Below are 19,740 nucleotides of genomic sequence, written 5' to 3'. Positions count from 1 at the left end.
GCACTGCCCAGCCCAGGAATGTCTAGAATGACCACCGTGGGCATTTGAATCAAGCACAAGAAACCAGTGTTGCTCCCCAGACCCCACGGGCAGAAATGGAGAACAGTGCTTTAATCAACTCAAATCCACACTGATTGTAGAGATAAACGTGTTTTGAAAGCCAACATGGAGTTTCAGATCTAAGATTTAGCTTCCAAAATGAAGCATTTCAGAATGGGGGATTTTTTTTAGAGAAAATTGAAAATATATTCCCACTTTCACCATATTTATGGGACCTTTTAAGAAAGATGGAGTAGTGTTTCTCACATAATACCCATGTACTAACTCTGCTTCAATGTTTATCTGTTCTTACCTTCTGTATTTTCAATGTACTCATGTACTCAACAGCTGATCCACATGCTTTTTGCCTTCTAAGACCCTGATCCCATCACCAGTAGTTTCAATCTCTGCTTTCGAATTATTTGGCCAAATGAAATAAAAAAAGGGGCAAATTTAATCATCTGCAGGTTAATAGAGCTGAGATATACAGACTAGAGAAAAACAAAGGAAAATAACTTTTTAAAGATATTATTTATTTATTTATTTATTTGAAAAGCAGAATTATCGACAGAGGGGGTAGTGAAAGAGAAGAGAGGAGAAAGAGAGAGAGAGAGGTCTTCCATCCACTGGTTCACTCCCTAAATAGCAGCAATGGCTGGAGGTGGGCTGATCCAAAGCTACGAGCCAGGTGCTTTTTCCAGGTCTCCCACATGGGTGCAGGGGCCCAAGAATGGGCCATCTCTGAAACTGATTTCCCAGGCACCTTAGCAGAGAGCTGGATTGGAAGTAAAGCAGCCAGAACACAAACTGGCACCCACATGGGGTGCCAGCGCAGCAGGCGGAAGCTTAACCTACTATACCACAGAGCCAGCCCCCAGAAAATAATTTGATATTTATGGAGTAGGAGTTAGAAATTCAGGGTGTTATCATTACTAAAAATATTCAGCAAATATTGATTTACAGTGGGGATACAACTATCAGTAAGACAGACCCTCTTCTGCTCTAAAGGTTTCTAGATCCTACTGAGGATGTAAAACAAAAAAACAAAACAAAACAAAACAAAAAAAAAAAACAGGCAATTTTAATGCATGAGATTAACTGCTAAGCTGTGGGAACTACTAGAAATGGTTTCAGAAAGTAAGTTGTAGGCCGGCGCCGCGGCTCACTAGGCTAATCCTCCGCCTAGCGGCGCCGGCACACCGGGTTCTAGTCCCGGTCGGGGCGCCGGATTCTGTCCCGGTTGCCCCTCTTCCAGGCCAGCCCTCTGCTGTGGCCAGAGAGTGCAGTGGAGGATGGCCCAAGTGCTTGGGCCCTGCACCCCATGGGAGACCAGGAAAAGCACCTGGCTCCTGGCTCCTGCCATCGGATCAGCGCGGTGCGCAGGCCGCAGCGCGCCGGCCGCGGCGGCCATTGGAGGGTGAACCAACGGCAAAGGAAGACCTTTCTCTCTGTATCTCTCTCTCACTGTCCACTCTGCCTGTCAAAAAAAAAAAAAAAAAAAAAAAAAAAAAAAAGTAAGTTGTAGCTACCAAAGATCTGCAGGTGAAGGAGAAGGTGGGAGGGAGAACAGGAGCTGGTTCTAGTGAAGCATCGCATTCAAAAGCAGAAAGATAAGAGAGCATACTGCCTATTGCATTTCTCAAGACAGAATGTGCACAAAGATGGGTGAAGAGGCCAGAGATAAGAGTTGGAAGATAGAATTTCAAAGACCAGGATTTGCAGTCTGAAAAACAAGAGAGAGGATTTTAAGGATTTAAAACAAGGAAGTAGTAGATTCAGATCTGCATTATAGTAAAGGTATAAGAATAATAAGATAAAATATATTGGAAAGAAAGATTAAATTCGTCCTGGAAAGATTGAAGAGAGCCTCCCAGAAGTGGTAAAATTTGATTTGTATTTGAAAGGACTATAGAATTCTGAGCAAAAGTGTTGGTGGAGTCCCATGTTCTAGGCTGAGGGTGGAACAGAGAACCAAATGTGCATCCTGGCTATGTATTTTTTGGTTAGTGATTATACTTTTATTATAAAATATTGAGTGCATAATGACAAGTATAGATAGTAATATAACAATCATATGTATTTTTAAAGGAATGACAAATGGAATAATTTAGGAATCCAAAGTGTATGAGAAGAAACAGTAAGAAATAAATTTACTTAACCTTAAATAGCAAGAATGAGAAATTAGTTTACAGATGTCCTTGAGCACTGCCCTAATGTGTAAGGTATAGGGGAGCCACGACCTGAATCACAAAGTGACACACTGGTGTCTTCCACAGGGCATCATTTTGAGAACTCCAGCCCTCTCACCTGTTGCTTCATTTCCTTTATTATTATTATTATTCTTTCAATCTAAATAACTCAGAAACAAAAATAATCAAAGATTAACTTACTGTATTTTTATTACTCTCAATAATGATACTAATTTGATAAATGAAAACATGCAGAGGTTGAATTTTTGGATTTTTAGCTCTGCTTAAAAGGCAAGCAAGTGCTGATATACACATTGCTGGAGGGTCCTATTCTGCATTGGTCCAACTCCCACTGAGCTCCAGTTGAGTCACCACTGGAACAGGTGCAAAGGGCAGTGGCGTAGGCTGTGAGAAATGAATGAGAATGAGGCTGCTGGTTTTTGTGATTTTTATAAAACGATTCACATTTCTCTTTGTTTGGAAACCATTGAGGGTTCCTGGGCTTCTTAGCATATCCAGGAAGAAACAGTCTTGGATACCACTTTGCATTAGCATAAGCTTTGTAGTTGTTTGCAGTCAGTTGGCAAGGCCACATAGGCGTCTAAATTGAGATGATTTCTCCTGAAAGTTTCTTATGTTTACTTTCTATTATCTTCCCACCAATGAAACACAAAGCAGAGAGAAGAGTAGTAATTATTTACCAACATGTATTGTGCAACTACTCTGTGCCAGGCACCATGCTAACTTTTTACAGAATTAAAGGATTAAGCTTACAATAGGATGGCAGTCTTATAATTATCCACATCCCACATGTTTGCAAATAGGACAATTGAAGCAGGATAGGTGTGTACCATATTAGATGATTTTGTCAGATCCAAGAGGTTGGATTTTTATAATGGCTTTAGTAGAAAAATGATATTTCATGTTGCATCCAAGTAATTTCAGAGGCAACCTGTGAGTTTACAATTGTGTAGAATGGTAATGTCATTCTCTTGCAAAATGTACCTGCCTCTATTTAACATTTGAGCCTTGTTTTGCCATTTTTCTGCACGAAGTGGTAATCTGGCAGTTGTAGGTTATGTCCACATGTGAGGACAGTAGATCTATTTGGGAACAAGAAGTTTAAGAAACTCAAGTTTCCAGAGATGTATTCATTAACTCTTGGCACAACAACGTAACCCTCAAAGCAAATACAAGAGAAAGTAAAGAATTAGATTGAAGCTATATACATGCAAATCCACACTTAAAACCAGTCTAAGAAGGGGAATCAAGGCCTAGTAAGTCTCTCTCTGTACCTCATTCTCTCTCTCCCTCTTTCTGTCACACACACACACACACACACACACATCTTGTCATCTTCAATAGAAAGAATCAAAACACGTAATTATATAAGAAAAAATAACAGATGTTTTTGGAAGATTCCAAAAAGTCTCATGTTTGGCATAGAATCCAAAATTGTCAGTTTACACAGTAGTTTACAACAGGGAGGGCTGCACATCGCCTCATTTGGGTTCATGGAACATCTCAAGCTGTTTCTTAAACATTTTAAGGTTTGGGCAGAACCTAAAAAGAGTTTCAACAACCACTTTTTCCCTTAATTTGTAAACCCATGTTTAAAAGAAATGCAATCCATATGTTTTTGATTCATTTACACTTAGCTCATCAAAATTGTGCTTTGTATGAACTTTTTGATGTCCAAAAAGTTCTGAGTCTCTCAAGTTTTTGTATCTTAGAAACAAGAATTTGAGTTTGTTTTGTTATTGCTTTAAGGCCCTTTTTGCTCTTTATAGAGGATTTACTCTGCTTAGAAACTTTGGAATTTGATGGGAAAGTGAAAAACGTAACTTAAGTGAGTTCTACATTAGGCAATGAACATTTGGCTTATAGGTAATTTACTTACCTATGTATTACAAAGATGTATATTCTATTAATTGAGTTTTCTACAATTATAATGTCCTTTCTACCTATGTCAATTAATATCTTTGAAATTGGAACTGCTTCAAGATGCGTACAAAATTGCAGTAAAGCAATACTAAAAACTTCTTAATCTGTACTGAGAAAGAAAAAAAAAAAGCAGTCCTCGATATCCAGAATTGATATGATACAGTGAAGCTATTTTGTTCTCTGTTGGATATAACAATCTTACAATATATCAACCTCAGACAGGATTACTCTGAGCCCATGATGAAGGAAGACAAAATAAGTCCCCATCATAATTTTGTCTGGAACCATACATAAACAAGGTCATTATGCAGCCCCTAAAATACTACACATCTCCCTTTCTTGTTAAATGAGTAATAACTACTTCCTTACTCAAACATAGATAGAATCAACCTCACTTTCTTATGGCTTCAAACATAGAGCAAATCCATACTTCATTAGGTCCTACCTAAAACACCCGAAGTCCAAATCCTAAGAGTGGCTCTTTCTACCTTTGCCTACTGAGACATCCCATGACCCACGTGATCTGTGTTCTCCATTGCTAATCAATATAGTCCTGGAAGTTTTATCCCAAGCCATTAGGTAAGAAAAAGAAATCAAAGGGATGCAAATTGGGAAGAAAAAATCAAACTATCCCTATTTGCAGATGACATGATTCTGTATGTATAGGGAATCCAAGAGACTCCACTAAGAGACTATTGGAACTCATAAAAGAGTTTGGTAAAGTGGCAAGATATAAAATCAACACACAAAAATCAGTAGCCTTTGCATACACAGAAAATTCTACAGCTGAGAAAGAACTCCTAAGATCAATTCGATTTACAATAGCTATGAAAAAGATCAGATGCCTTGGAATAAATTTAACCAAGGACATCAAAGATCTCTATGATAAGAATTGCAAAACACTAAAGAAAGAAATAGAAGACACACAAAAAAATGGAAAAATCTTCCATGTTCATGGATTAAAATAATCAATATCATCAAAACATCCATACTACTGATAACAATGTGCAGATTCAGTGCAATCCCAATCAAAATACCAATGACATGCTTTGCAGATCTAGAAAAAATGATGCTTAAATCCATGTGGAAACACAAGAGATCCTGAATAGCTAAAGCAATCTTAGACAACAAAAAGCCAGAGACATCAAAATAACAGACTTCAAGACATACTACAGGGCAGTTATAATCAAAACAGCCTGGTACTGGTACAGAAACAGATGGATAGACCAATAGAATAGAACAGAAACTCCAGAAATCAACCTATGTATCTACAACTACTTTATCTTTGACAAAGGAGATAAAATCAATCTCTAGACTGGTCTCTTCAACAAGTGGTGCTGGAAAAACTGGATCTCCACATGCAGAAGTTTGAAGCAAGACTCCTACCTTCCAGCTTACACAAAAATCCTAAATCTATGGCCTGATACCATTAAATTATTAGAGAATATTGGGGAAACCCTACAAGACATTAGCATAGGCAAAGACTTCTTATAAAAGATGACAGAAGCTCAGGCAATCAATGCCAAAATTGACAAACAGTATTACATCAAAGTGAGTAGCTTCTATACTGCAAAAGAAACACTCAGCAAAGAGACAACTGACAGAATGGGTAAAATTATTTGCAAGCTATGCAACTGATAAAGGATTAATAACCAGAATCTATAGAGCTTAAGAAATTCAACAAAAACAAAATAATCCAGTTAAGTAATGGGCGAAGGACATAAACAGACATTTTTAAAAAGAGAAAATCCAAATGGCTAAAAGACACCTGAAAAAATGCTCAGGATCAGTAGCCATCAAGGAAATGCAAATCACCCCCATTAGAATGGCTTTCATACAGAAATCAACAAACAACAAATGCTAGAGAGGATGTGGGGAAAAAAAGGTAACCTAATCCACTGTTGATGGGAATGTAAACAGCCACTGTGGAAGATAGTATGGAAATACCTCAGAAATCTTAGTATAGACCTACCATTTGATCCAGCCATCCCACTACTGGGAATTTACCCAAGGGAAAGCAAATCAGCATATTAAAGAGTTATCTGGGCCGGTGCCACAGCTCACTAGGCTAATCCTCCGCCTTGCGGAGCCAGCACACCGGGTTCTAGTCTCGGTCGGGGCGCCAGATTCTGTCCCGGTTGCCCCTCTTCCAGGCCAGCTCTCTGCTGTGGCCAGGGAGTGCAGTGGAGGATGGCCCAAGTGCTTGGACCCTGCACCCATGGGAGACCAGGATAAGTACCTGGCACCTGCCATTGGATCAGCGTGGTGTGCTGGCCGCGGCGGCCATTGGAGGGTGAACCAATGGCAAAAGGAAGACCTTTCTCTTTGTCTCTCTCTCTCACTGTCCACTCTGCCTGTCAAAAGAAAAAAAAAAGAGTTATCTGTACCCTTATGTTTATTGCAGCTCAATTCACAGTAACTAAGATATGGAATCAACCCAAATGTCCATCAACTGAAGACTGAATAAAGAAATTATGGGATATGTACACCATGGAATACTACACAGTGGAAAAAATAAAATCCTGTCATTTGTGACAAAATGGGTGAAACTGGAGAACATGATAATTAGTGCAATAAGCTAGTCCCAAAAGGACAAATGTCATATGTTCTCCCTGACCTGTGATAACTAATAGAGCACTTAAAAGGGATTCTATAAAGAAAATTGACACTTTGAGATGCGATGACTTTGAATAGCCCTTGTCTTGACTGTTGAGGAACAGGGTTTTTTTTTTTACTATTTTGAACTCTTTACTTAATATAGAGTTAATCTTATGTGTATAAAGTTAACTTAGTAAAAAATAAGAATGGGAATAGGAGAAGAAGGAGGAAGAAGGGTAGGAGCGCAGCTACGGTGGGAAGAATCATTATGTTCCTAAAATATTTATCAAATGCATGATGTTTGCATACCTTAAATAAAAGAATGCTGGGTAAAAAAAGAATATTCCTATTTCCCTCTAAGCTCCCAACTCATATATTCTGAAGATGAAAATGCAGCTGATTCTGGAAGGATAGGAAGAAGGAAACCTGGGAAACTGCTGTGCTTTCAGAATGGGACATGGGAAAACAGAGAGGCAAAGAACCACTGAACTGTGTGGCAGGGAAAAGCCCGAGTTTTTGACTCAGGATGTGGGCTCTGTTCCACCACAGTATGACCTTGACCAAGTTTCTTAGCCTAGACATGCTTCCATTTTTCTTTTTCTTTTTTTTTTTTTTTAAGATTGATTGATTGATTTGAAAGCATTGTGGAGGGTTGGGGAGAGAGATCTTCCATCTTCTGTTTCACTCCTCAGATAGGTGCAACAGTCACAGGTGGGACAGGCTGAAGCCAGGAACCAGGATCTTCTTCTGGGTCTCCCACATGGATCACAGGGGCCCAAACACTTGGGCCATCTTCTGCTGCTTTCTCAGGCACATTAGCAGGAAGCTGGATTGGAAGTGGAGCAGCCAGGACATGAACCAGCGTTCATATCAGATTATGGGTGTCACAGATAGTGGCTTTACCCACTGTGCCACAAGAGCTGCCCCTCATTTCATCATCTTTCAAGGAGGAATAATCATACCTACCTTTCAGGGTTTGTTATGAGGGGTAAAAAAGGGGTAAATATGCACATAGTGCCTATACCTGATTGGTTATCTCTTGATATCTCCTTCTATCGAGGGTTGCCACATTTAACAAATTAAAATTCATAGTACTCAGGTAGTCTGTACTTCCTCTGGCAACATTATTCATATGTTATCCATTTCCTGTGAATCTAGAATCATAAACTTGTATGGGTACCAAAGTAGATTAGGTATGCTATAATGTAAAGCTAGAAATGCCTTCTCAAAAATCCCAGAAATTTAGTTCTCATTGAAGTGTAATCAAAAAGTAAGGGAAATAAGGAGAGCCACTAGACCCAACACACATGTTGAATGTTATGGAGAAGAAGTTGGTTTCTATGTTTGAAATTGAAGAGATTTATCTCTGAATTAAGACTACTAAAAGAGAAATGACTGAACTGTGACTGCAAAATTGTCCTTATATTCACTTTGGAATAATAGTGCATAAGTTATTATAAGTGAAAATTTAATGATGAAATCTACTACATATTCCTTTGTGTTTTCCAGGAGAAAATTGCTCCACAAGATCAGATAAACCGACATTTGACAAGGCCACCCCCAGACTATAAAGACCAAAGAAGAAATGTGGGCAATATGCAACCAAATGCTCAGTATTCTGGTAAGTTTTCTTAAAAACCATAAAAGTCATAAATGTGAAAAGAAAAAGGTATGTAATTCTCAATATTGCCTCCTTTCCCTATACTATATCTGATTGTAACATCTTAGAATCTTTCTAACTCCAATTTAGCTTTCATTTCAAGACCACACTTAAATATTTTTCACTTCTTTCATTAAGTCTTCTTGCTTAATCTTGCCCTGTAGTCACACATTTTACTGCTAACTGCAATACCTTTGAAAACTCAGAAAATCTAAATATTTTCTAGCTGTGAGAGTCAACCATTCTCTCTCCAACAACGGTATCTTTACCCAGGTACTATAAGATTTCAGACATCTCTCTTCCTTGGACTGTCACACATGTAACTTGCATAAAGCTGAATCTTTTTGTCTCCACATTTGAGCTCATCTCCCAGTTTTCTCCTTTATAGACGAATAGTTCTGCCATTAAGGAATTTGAGAAAGAAAAACAAAAAAAACAAAAAAAGAAAATTGAGTATATATGAGTCTCTCAAAAACACCAAAGGTAAATTTCATTTAAATTATAAAACAAAGCCAGCGCCACTGCTCACTAGGCTAATCCTCCACCTGTGGCGCTGGTACTCCGGGTTCTAGTCCCGGTTGGGGCGCCGGTTCTGTCCCGGTGGCTCCTCTTCCAGTCCAGCTCTCTGCTGTGGCCCGGGAACACAGTGGGCCCTGCACCCGCATGGGAGACCAGGAGGAAGCACCTGGCTCCTGGCTTCAGATCGGCTCAGCGCGCCGGCCAAAGTGGCCATTTGGAGGGTGAACCAACGAAAGGAAGACCTTTCTCTCTGTCTCTCTCACTGTCTAACTCTGCCTGTTAAAAATAAAAAAAGTTACAAAAATTATAAGATGAAACTTCTTTGTAGTGTGCTGGCTCACTCTCCACCCCCCCCATCTTTATCTCTCATTATGCAGTGGGGGGAGGAGGGGATCGTTTGACCTCATGGTTAAGATGCTGTTCAAACTGCCCCTATCCTGATTCAGAGTGCCTGGCTTCAATTCCAAGCTGACTCCTGACTCCAATTTTCTTGGGAGGCAGTAGTGATGGCTCAAATAATTGAGTTCCTGAAACCTAGGTGAGAGACCTGGATTTGAAATCGGAGAAGACCCCCTAAAATTTACACACAGATGTGGCCCCTTAAGTTTCCCAGAAGTGCTATCTGGGGTGCCGCATGTGCTACAGGAATTTGGGGTGCCATACGATTTCACCATGAGCTTATTAATAAATCCCCAATATTAATAAGCCTGAGAGGGTTCTTGCCCAATATTTAGAGAAGGATTCTAAATACCGGCACAGATAAACGAGGCAGCATGGTACATTCTAGCCTTTTATTTAGTGAGAAAGATGCATAGGAGGGTGAGAGCTTTATTTAAGAGAGAGAGAGGTGAATAGGGGTTCATATGGAGCACCAGGAATCGGCCACATGGAAGAGCATGTAGGCCTGTATCTGGGCCAGGAAGCCTAGGGCGCATGGCCCGAAGGGTTCAGCAAACCCCCTCCTGGCAAGAGTCCAGTGAAGAAGAGACGAGCGGCCACACCATGTCCCGGCTTTTAACCTACTTCCAAAGGGGAGTGGTTAATTAACCTGATTGGCTGGTGGGCCCCCATGTGTGGCCAGGCAGGGGGATGAGTTCACACAGGGGCATGGTTAAGGCATGGTCTTCCAGTTCACAAATCTAATCAGTTTTAGCCTGCATGCCTGCCTACTTCAGATTGAGGTCCTGGCTTGTGGCTCGGCTGTTGCAGGAATTTGAAAAGTGAACCAGTGGCTGGGAGCATATTCTCTCCCTCACCACACCTCTCTAAATTAATTAATTAGGTGATAAGCACTACCAGCAAAATCTCTCCTCTCGCATCTCAGAACTATGAAAGACCTCTCTCAAATTCAGCCTGTACTGTTTCTACCTTCTATTCAGCATCTATTCAGATCTCTTCTACCCAAAACACTCCACGTTTCCATGTATTAAGTTTATCCTATGGGTTTCCCAAGTTCTCTTTGCCTTCAAGAGAACTTTGCCTACTTGTTACCTTCATTGGTCCAGGTGACTACAGAGAAAACTCTCTAAGGAAGGAAAGAATATAGGGGTGAGCATTTGGTACAGTGGTTAAGTGGCCCCTGGACACCTGCATCAGAGTGCCTGGGTTCAAGTCCAGGTTCTGCTTCTGGTCCAGCTTCCTGTTAATATGAATCCTGGGAGGCAGTGAGGCATGGCTCAAGTAACTGGGCCCCTACCAACCACATGGGAGCTCCAGATTGAGTTCCTGGCTCCTGGATTTGGCCTGGCCCAGTCCTGGCTGTTAAAGGCATTTGAGGAGTGAACTAGTAGGTTCAAGGTTTCTTTCTGTCTGTTTTGGACTCTCTGCCTTTCAAATAAAATGAAACAAAAAAAAATAATAAGGAGGTTGTGAACATTTCTATTTATTATTATTTTCTAGTTCTGTTAAGTGTAGTTTTAAGTACATGTGCCCTAATTTGTTTAAGCTCCTTCAAATACACCAAGTTGTCTCTTGCCACTAAACTTAGGAATAGAATACATGCATTCCACGCTCATACTGCTTTTCCTCATGGAATAAACAGAATTCTCTGTTTGTCCTCAAGGAGAGGGAAATACAACAAAGGGTTTATTTGGAATAAGGTATCTTACACTGTGACCCATGAATGGACTTTGGGGAAGCTGGGAACCCTTTGAAATACTCATACAAAATTAAAAGTTTAGGACTTTCTTTGTCCATTGTACAAAATAATTCCAGGTATAGTCTATGGTGGTTTGGTGGCTCTGCAGTATTGTCAGGAATCCAGGATTCCTTTGTCTTTCTGCTCCCATCTGCTTGGGCATATGGTTTCTATTCTAAGAGCTGCCTTGTGGTCACCCATCACCAATCTTCATATTCATATAGGTAGGAAGATGACTGAGAAGGGTAAAATGGTCTCCAAAATATATCAGATTGCCACCCTCCTTTTAAATTTGGAAGATGGGGACTGCTCCACCTTCACCTCCCAAATACCCACAACAGCCATGGCAGGCTGAAACGGTAGTCAGAAACCCAATCTAGAACTCCCATGTGGGTGACAGAGACCCAAGTACTTGAGCCATCCCCTGCTGCCAACCAACAAGAGTCTGCATTAGCAGGAAGCTACAATGGGGAACCTGAACCAAGACTCAAACCCAGGCATTTCATACAAACAAAAGCATCCTAACCACTAGGGCAAATATACACCCCAGATTCCCTTTTTTAAAGTAGTTTTGCATTTTTGTTTGTTTTGACTTATTCATATTTATTCATTTATTTGAAAGGCAGAGTTTCAGAAAGAGAGAAGGAGAGCCAGAGAGAGAAGGGGGGAGGGTGGGGAGAGAACTTTTCTTCACTGGTTCACTCCCCAAATGGCCACAATGGAAAGGGCTGGGCCAGGTCAAAGCCAGGAGACTGGAATTCCTTCTGGGTCTTTCACACGGGTGGCCAAGGACTTGTGCCATCTTCCTCTGCTTTCCCAGCTGCCTTTGCAGGAAGCTGGATCTTAAGTGGAGCAACCAGGACTTGAACCAGTGCCCATATGGGATGCCGACATCACAGGTGGCAGCTTAATCCTCTGTACCACAAAGCTGGCCCCTAAAGTAGTTTTTTTTAATGGGTTTTCCCCTACTATCTTCTACCTTTAGCCAGAATTTACTCATCTGGGCCCCCAATCAGTCAGGAAGTTTGGGAAATGAGGTATTTCAACTGAGCTAATGGTTACAAAAATCAAAGTTCTATTTCTAAGAAAGTCAGGGAAGTTGGATATTAAGTAGGCATGTAGCAGTCTCCTCTATCATGCACTAGGGCATTTTTTCTAAGGGAGGAATCCTTAGCATTCAACTACTAATCCCCAAATGGATAAAAATCACTGCTCTAGTGTTTTGTACTTCTCATTTTTCTGAGAATTAAATAAGCAACAAAGCAAAGCACATACTCTTTTACCATTTTTATTATAATGTCATCTTTCTCAGATGTTAATGTTAGAAATGAAGTATGAACAGCACGTTGAACCATCTGTATCACAAATTAGGAGTTTCCTAATGTTTACTGTTTTACTATATGAAGCCTTTGGAAATTCTCTCTATTCTGGTTATTTGAACAGGCCACTCTCATTATAAACCATCTCAGGGCATATTATTTTTTTATTAGCACATATTGAAAGTATTTTTTTGTTGTTGAATGACTTTTTTTATTTAGTAAATATAAATTTCCAAAGTACAGTTTATGGATTACAATGGCTTCCCCCCCTCAATAATTTCCCTCCCACTTGCACCCCTCCCATCTCCCGCTCCCTCTCCCATTCCATTCACATCAAGATTCATTTTCAATTATCTTTATATATAGAAGATCGATTCAGTATATATTAAGTAAAGATTTCATCAGTTTGCACCCACACAGAAACACAAAGTGAAAAATACTGTTTCAGTACTAGTTATAGCATTATTTCACATTGGACAACACATTAAGGACAGATCCCACATGAGAAGTAAGTACACAGTGACTCCTGTTGTTGACTTAACAATTTGACACTCTTGTTTATGGCGTCAGTAATCTCCCTAGGCTCTAGTCATGAGTTGCCAAGGCTATGGAAGCCTTTTGAGTTCGCTGACTTCGATCTTATTCAGACAGGGTCATAGTCAAAGTGGAAGTTTTCTCCTCCCTTCAGAGAAAGGTACCTCCTTCTTTGATGGCCCCGTTCTTTCCACTGGGATCTCACTCGCAGAGATCTTCCATTTAGGTCTTCTTTTTTTTTTTTTTTCCAGAGTGTTTTGGCTTTCCATGCTCAGGGCATATTATTAAAATAGAGGAAAAAATAAACTTTTTCCACAACATTTTCATATTGTAAATTCCTTTGCCATATACTTTCCATATTCCAAGATGATGAAGCATAGCTAATTAGTATTTTGTATACTCTCAGTTGTTATTCAAGTATTTTCTGTGTGCAAGGAGAGAAGATCCAAGAGGCTGCCCATGCCTTCATGGGGTCTGTAGTCTATTTGCAGGCATATTTTCAAATGAATAACAAGAGTTGTGTGTTCATTCGACCTTCACTCTTCCGGTTATCTACCGTACTAGGAATTCTCAGGCAGCAGGGGCTATCCTTGGATTACAAATGCAGACACATTCTCCTGAGCTGACATTGTGATGGTCATATGTGTGTGTAGCTCTGTTGCTCAGCATCCCTGATTCTCCAGGATTCCTGGCCTCTCTTCAGGGAAATTTCATAATAGCATTTTACTCCAAATTTTGTATTTGCTTCAATCTCTTAACCATTCATTCAAATACTGTCAATTGAATACCTACTTTGTGCCATCTAATAGACTTGTTGAATATGACCATGAACAAAACAGACAAAAATTCCTCTGCTCATGGAACTTATATAATAGACCCTCTTTTTTTCTCCTTCTGGTGCTCCATTATTGTAACTCAAGCTGGTTTCCCATCATGATTTCACTTCCTCGAGTCAGGAAGATTTCAGTGGGTTGATTAATCTCTATTTGTTTTGTGGAGTCTTCCTATTCAGCAGCCTGTGACTCGGGTACTGGTTCCACATTCAATCAGTTATTAACAGACATTAATTTAGTTGGCAGGAATTTTGAGGCTCTATGGATTGCCCAATATAAAATCCAAGTGCTTAATGAAAGATTCCAAGGGCAAATGCTACCCAACAGAGCAGTCTAGAATATAGGAGAAAGCTTAATGAAGGAGCTTGAGACTTGACTTGAACACTGAATAAAAAATAGGGCTCAATGAAAGGCATTGTATGCATGAGCAAACGTGGCTCAAAGTGTATTGGATAATAATGCATTAGGAACAATGCTTCCTAGAGCAGAAGACTTTCCATTTGGAAATTATCACTAGAGCATGAATTGCATTGAGTTCCAGGTGGTTAAAAGAGATAGAAATTGATGCTTTAACACTTGTGGCAGTTTCTTGAATGGGTATAATTCAGGTGAAGAATGGGACATAACTTTTAAGGCCCCCAGGTAGGAATATTGATCTAGCAGTTGTGTATTAGAATTCACCCACCCTTTTTTTATTTGGACCCAGTGGTAAGCAGGGGTAATCATTTTATGACAATTGGCTAATTAAAACTGTCTTTTGACTTGGAACATAGTAAAGATAATTCAAAATGAATGATTGACTATCACATGCTGCCAGTGACTCAGAAGAGGAATAATAATGTGAAATCTGTGAAACAGAGTCATCTGTTTTAGTCTTTTTTTCTGTATCATGTAAACTCTTGACCAAGGAGAGATATAGGGTGATACTTCCCCTACCCAGGGCTTCATAATTTCTTTTACATAATATATTTAATGATTGTTTGTCTTAAATTATTCTTATACCTGAAGCCAGTTTCAAAATTGATTCTATTGTAAATTGCTGTGAAAGAGTAGATACTGTATTATTGTGAACTGATATAATTCTCTTCCTTTTCTTAGGTGGCTCATCAACAGTGAATTTAAACTCTAACCAGCCTTTGGCAAACCCAGTTTCCACACATACCATTTTAACTCCAAATTCCAGCCTCATGTCTACTTCCCATGGGACAAGAATGCCATCATTACCCACAACAGTTCAGAACCTCGGGATGTATGCAAATCTTCCTTGTAATCAACCTGGCACATACAGCGTCACTTCAGGAATGAATCAACTGACCCAACAGAGAAATCCAAATCAATTGATAGCAAATCAAAACAACCCTCTGATGCCCCGGCCACCCACCTTAGGCCCAAGTAATAATAACAATGTGGCCTCTTTTGGAGCTGGATCTGTTGGCAATTCACAACAATTGAGACCAAATTTAACCCATAGCATGGCAAGCATGCCAGCACAGAGAACATCAAATGTCATGATCACGTCCAACACAACAGCACCAAACTGGGCCTCTCAAGAAGCAACAGCCAAACAGCAGGAAGCCCTGAAGTCCACAGGAATCCGCTTCTCCACAGGTACACCTGCATCCTATACCCCAAACCAGTCGTTGCAACAGGCAGTAGGTAGCCAGCAATTTTCCCAGAGGGCAGTGGCTCCTCCTAACCAGTTAACACCAGCAGTGCAAATGAGACCCATGAACCAAATGAGCCAAACATTAAATGGACAAACTATGGGTCCACTCAGGGGTTTGAGTCTCAGACCCACTCCGCTAAGTACACAGATTTTGCCTAGTATGAACCAGTCAGGAACAGGGTTGAACCAGACGAGGACAGGCATAAGCCAACCATCATCCCTGACACCGAGCAATTTCCCTTCACCCAACCAAAGTTCCAGGGCTTTTCAAGGAACTGATCAGAGCAATGACTTAACTTTTGACTTCCTCAGTCAACAGACTGACAACATGGGCCCTGCCCTAAACAGTGATGCTGATTTCATTGATTCCTTACTGAAGACAGAACCTGGTAATGATGACTGGATGAAAGACATCAATCTTGATGAAATCCTGGGGAACAACAGTTCCTGAAGGAGAAAAGAGAAAACTTGCAAACTCCAAGCACTAGAAGACAGTATTCTAGAAAGACTCTGTAAAGGCTAAATGTTGACTTCCAGGTGAACTACATGGAGACAGCATGGCTTATAAATGAAAAGGAGAAAGTAACTGTGTTGGCGAATGATTTGGTCCAACTTCTTGTTTTAAATCTCAAACCTGAAAGAGAAATATTAGGATAACTTTTCCCATCTGAACTCCAGGACACAGTATCCAATCTATCCAAAAAGAACTGTGATGTTGATGTGTAATTAATTATGTAAAATAGTCTCCCCAACCTCCTTTTATCCCTGAAAGAAAAGTAATAGAATCTGTAGCTTGTTTAAATTCCAAATCATGAGGAGGTACTTGTTCCAAGCAACAAGCAACCAATTTTTTTCTAGCAGCTGTATGTGGCTTAATTTTTCCACTCTATACTTTGACTTAATTTCCCTAAAACTTGCAGGATAGATTGATGTATTATAAGTTTGTTTGAAATAGCCAAATGGTGTCCTAAGTAAAGGACAGCAATAGAATCTAGAAAACATCCAGTGAATTACAAATTTTCTCATCACTTTTGCAGTTTTCCTACATATGCTCTTCTTCAGTGGAATGTTGTGTCTACTGACGAAACAAGAATGTAGAGCTGGGAACCTTGACTTTGGCATTCACAATCAATTCCAAATCTAGTCTTAACCAAGTTTAAGTAACCAAGGCTGTCCTAATTGTACTGAAATATTGATGCACACCTCTGTACATCAGATTTCACTCAAGAATATTGGACATTGCTATAAAGGAGATGTATCTGACCACAAATAACCTGGGGTGTTACTTATTGTGGTTGATGACCACTGGTTTGTTCCAAGTCTCAGTGAAATTGATCCTTGTCCTCCTTATTCATATTGATGACCAATGACTAGTTTCTAAGAGAAGGCAGTTTGGAAACCAAAAGTAAGATTAGAAGATAGCATGTTTTGGTTGAAAATAAGAACTAGGTTTGGCAGTTACCAGTGGTAAAAATGTGATAGGGTTAAAAGAATGCCTAAGAGAGAAAAATCTGCTCTTTGGACATATTTGGGTCTTGTTAAGGGTTACTTAAAATGTGGTCGGTTCATAGAGATCTATTATTTCTCTTGTCCCTGTGTGATGGATCATAACTGCATGCGAGAGGGACCCTCCATATTCAGGTTTTCTCCCTCAGGGCTGAGCCACGGTATCAAAGAGTTTTTGTTGACTCATTTAACCTCAGTTCCCACATAGAGATCAGCCATTAAATGAATAAGGGGTGCAGATTTTGGATGGATGCAAGACAGCACTATCATTTCCTTAATGACAGAAGAGGAAAGGTTATCTTCAGCCCTTTTAGTGATACACTCACATATTCAAATATCAAATGTCATTTAACTCAAGTGGTTTAAAAACAAAGTCTTTAAATATCTAGTCAAAACAGAACACATATTTTGAAAGTTTGGCAAAGCTCTCTCTTACTCTTTAAAATGCCTAGAGGCACTCTCCTTTTACACAATACCAATATCACTGGCCCAGAATCTTTTCTGTGCTGGTTTGTAAATATAAATAAATGACTTGTTTTGTAAACTTTTGTAAAGAATATTTTGGTAGAAATACTTAAAACATATTCTTTGGGTTATATTTATACATATGTGAAATAAATATACTATCAAAAGGTTATATTTTATACAAAAAGTAAATTGTTACCTTTTGTATGCTAATATACAAAGTTTTGTATAATATGATGGTTTATTTTTAGCTCTACACTTAAACCATAGGTGGTTGAGTGGGAACTTTGGAAAACTATCAAGAAGCTTGTTAGACAGATTTATATTCTGAAACCTCAATAAGAAGGCATTCCAGGTTTCAATCCTTTCTTTTTTTTTTCCTGCTTCCAAATTCTTTTTTAAACTCATGGTTCTTGTGTCTTATTTGATTATTCTGCTGTGCATATTGTATTGGTCCTTGTTGCATGTGGTCTTCTGTGTGTTTTCCCATTTTATAAAACAGTGTTTCTCCATACAAAAAAGAAAGGAAAAAATGATGTACATATAAACAGTTTTATTTTATGGCTCCTCCATGTTAATGTATATATCTGCCAGCACTTCCCAGTTATACTCCTGTGATTCAGCTTATTTTTATCTTAACATAAATAGTATGTTTTGTCATAGTTATCAAATTTAAGAGATAAAGCAATCAGAATGTTTGGATTCTCTTCTATCTTAATGTGAATTTCATAATTAATGTCTATTTATTCAGCTATTCATTAAAATGCAGGATTCTTTGGAAAAATGGTGTAGTCCATAGTTTCTGTTTCTTGGTAGCCTATTACCAAAGATGATGTAATTTTCCTGAAAGCTGAGATAATAACAATTTCATAGATGTGTTTAGCCAAAACCCTAGGAGTTACAATTTAAGAACTATTGGAATACAATCTCCCATTTATAGAAATACTAGACTACTTAACTGTTGGCATTGTTTATTACCCTGACTTGTTATACAGAAGGTAGAAGTAATTTTTCTTTTTTTTTAAAATGCAAAGTCTAGAAAGCAATTTAAGCAAATAACTCATTCTTGGCTTGATGTTAAGCCCAATGAAGATAAATGACTCTGCTCTAACTGAATGCACTAATATTACCTGCGTTACTGTACCTGTACCCTTAACTGTAAAGATTTCAATTTGTAAGACAAGTATTTTGTATTATGTGTAATTCTATGTGTAAAAAAATAGTTTTAAAAAATTCAGAAGTGGTTTTCTTGCATGGAATCATATTTTCAGTCACCAATGATGATATTGCTGCTGTATCACAGAAAGATCTGAGAGCTGGTAATAGTAATGAATATTCAACAGGAAGCTTCTAATACAGCAAAATGCCACCTTGTCTCATTTCAGCGTTTTGTGGTGCATTTAGAAAGTTTGTACTGAAATTCTGTGTGCATAGCACTCACTCAATGCGTGGGCAACACTGCCTACTACTCAGACACTGTAGGTGTTTGTGCGCCCTGCTGTGTGACATTTGGTCACTCAGGCTATGTGAATACAGAGCCTGGTAAACACAGTCTGGCTGAGAATAGTTATACAGCGTTTCTTGAGAGTCAAGGGGTAAGACTTTGTAGTAGGCAAGGGACCATTGAAAATCCTTCTGCCCCACAATCTACTGGCTCTTTCCCCTCTGTCAACAAAAATGTATAGAACATTCTCTTTTTTATTAACATTATTGATATTTTATATAGTTTTTTTACAAATGAAGTTGGAAAGTTGGATGGTAAACAGATAAGACCAATATCGGTTAAAATAAATGATACACAAATTAAGAGAAAAAATATGCAATTCCAAAATTATCTATGAATCCCAGGGTGTAGCAATGGAAATTTATTTCAGAGAGAAAATAGGAAAGTAAACAAGAGTGGAAAAGCGACAACAGCCAAGCTTCTTCCCACGCTGCAGTTGCTAAAGGTAGTTCAAATTCTTAATTTCTTTATCCATAATTTCTATATTTCTGTAACTCTTTCACCACCCACAGAAAGAAGCTTTGAGCCTGAAATATATCTACATTCTTTTCCAACTCTGCTTGATTATTTTTCAAAACTGTTAAAAATTAACCAAAAAATCTCAATCATATCTTTTTTAAAATAAAGAAATCAATAGTCACTCAATAGCTTGAAAATTTCCAGATTGTCATTAACCCCATTTAACAAAGCAACCCTCTCCTTTAACAGTAGATGACATGAAAGGAAGATATTTTTTGTCCTAAGTGGGCCATAATGGACTGTAGACAGTTAGGAAGACTGTGTAATATAGATGCCCACTGACTACAAATCAAGCCCTAGAGATCAAT

General features: G+C 39.0%; 1 protein-coding gene across 1 annotated transcript in view; it reads left to right on the top strand.

Moving 5' to 3' along the window:
* Positions 1–18,646, top strand: part of MAML2 (mastermind like transcriptional coactivator 2) — a 379,493-nt gene extending 360,847 nt beyond the window's left edge. The window contains exons 4-5 of the mRNA XM_002708435.6: positions 8,280–8,391; positions 14,871–18,646. Coding sequence (XP_002708481.2) covers positions 8,280–8,391; positions 14,871–15,889 — 1,131 coding nt within the window. The 3' untranslated portion in view covers positions 15,890–18,646. The remainder of the gene's footprint in view (positions 1–8,279; positions 8,392–14,870) is intronic.
* Positions 18,647–19,740: the final 1,094 nt, after the last annotated feature.

This window comes from Oryctolagus cuniculus, chromosome 1 (genome assembly GCF_051225735.1).
Source record: "Oryctolagus cuniculus isolate XC-2025 breed Fujian yellow rabbit chromosome 1, ASM5122573v1, whole genome shotgun sequence".
In the NCBI taxonomy this organism is placed as follows: domain Eukaryota; kingdom Metazoa; phylum Chordata; class Mammalia; order Lagomorpha; family Leporidae; genus Oryctolagus; species Oryctolagus cuniculus.
Note: the sequence above shows the minus strand (reverse complement) of the source record. Positions and strands in the feature narration are given on the sequence as shown.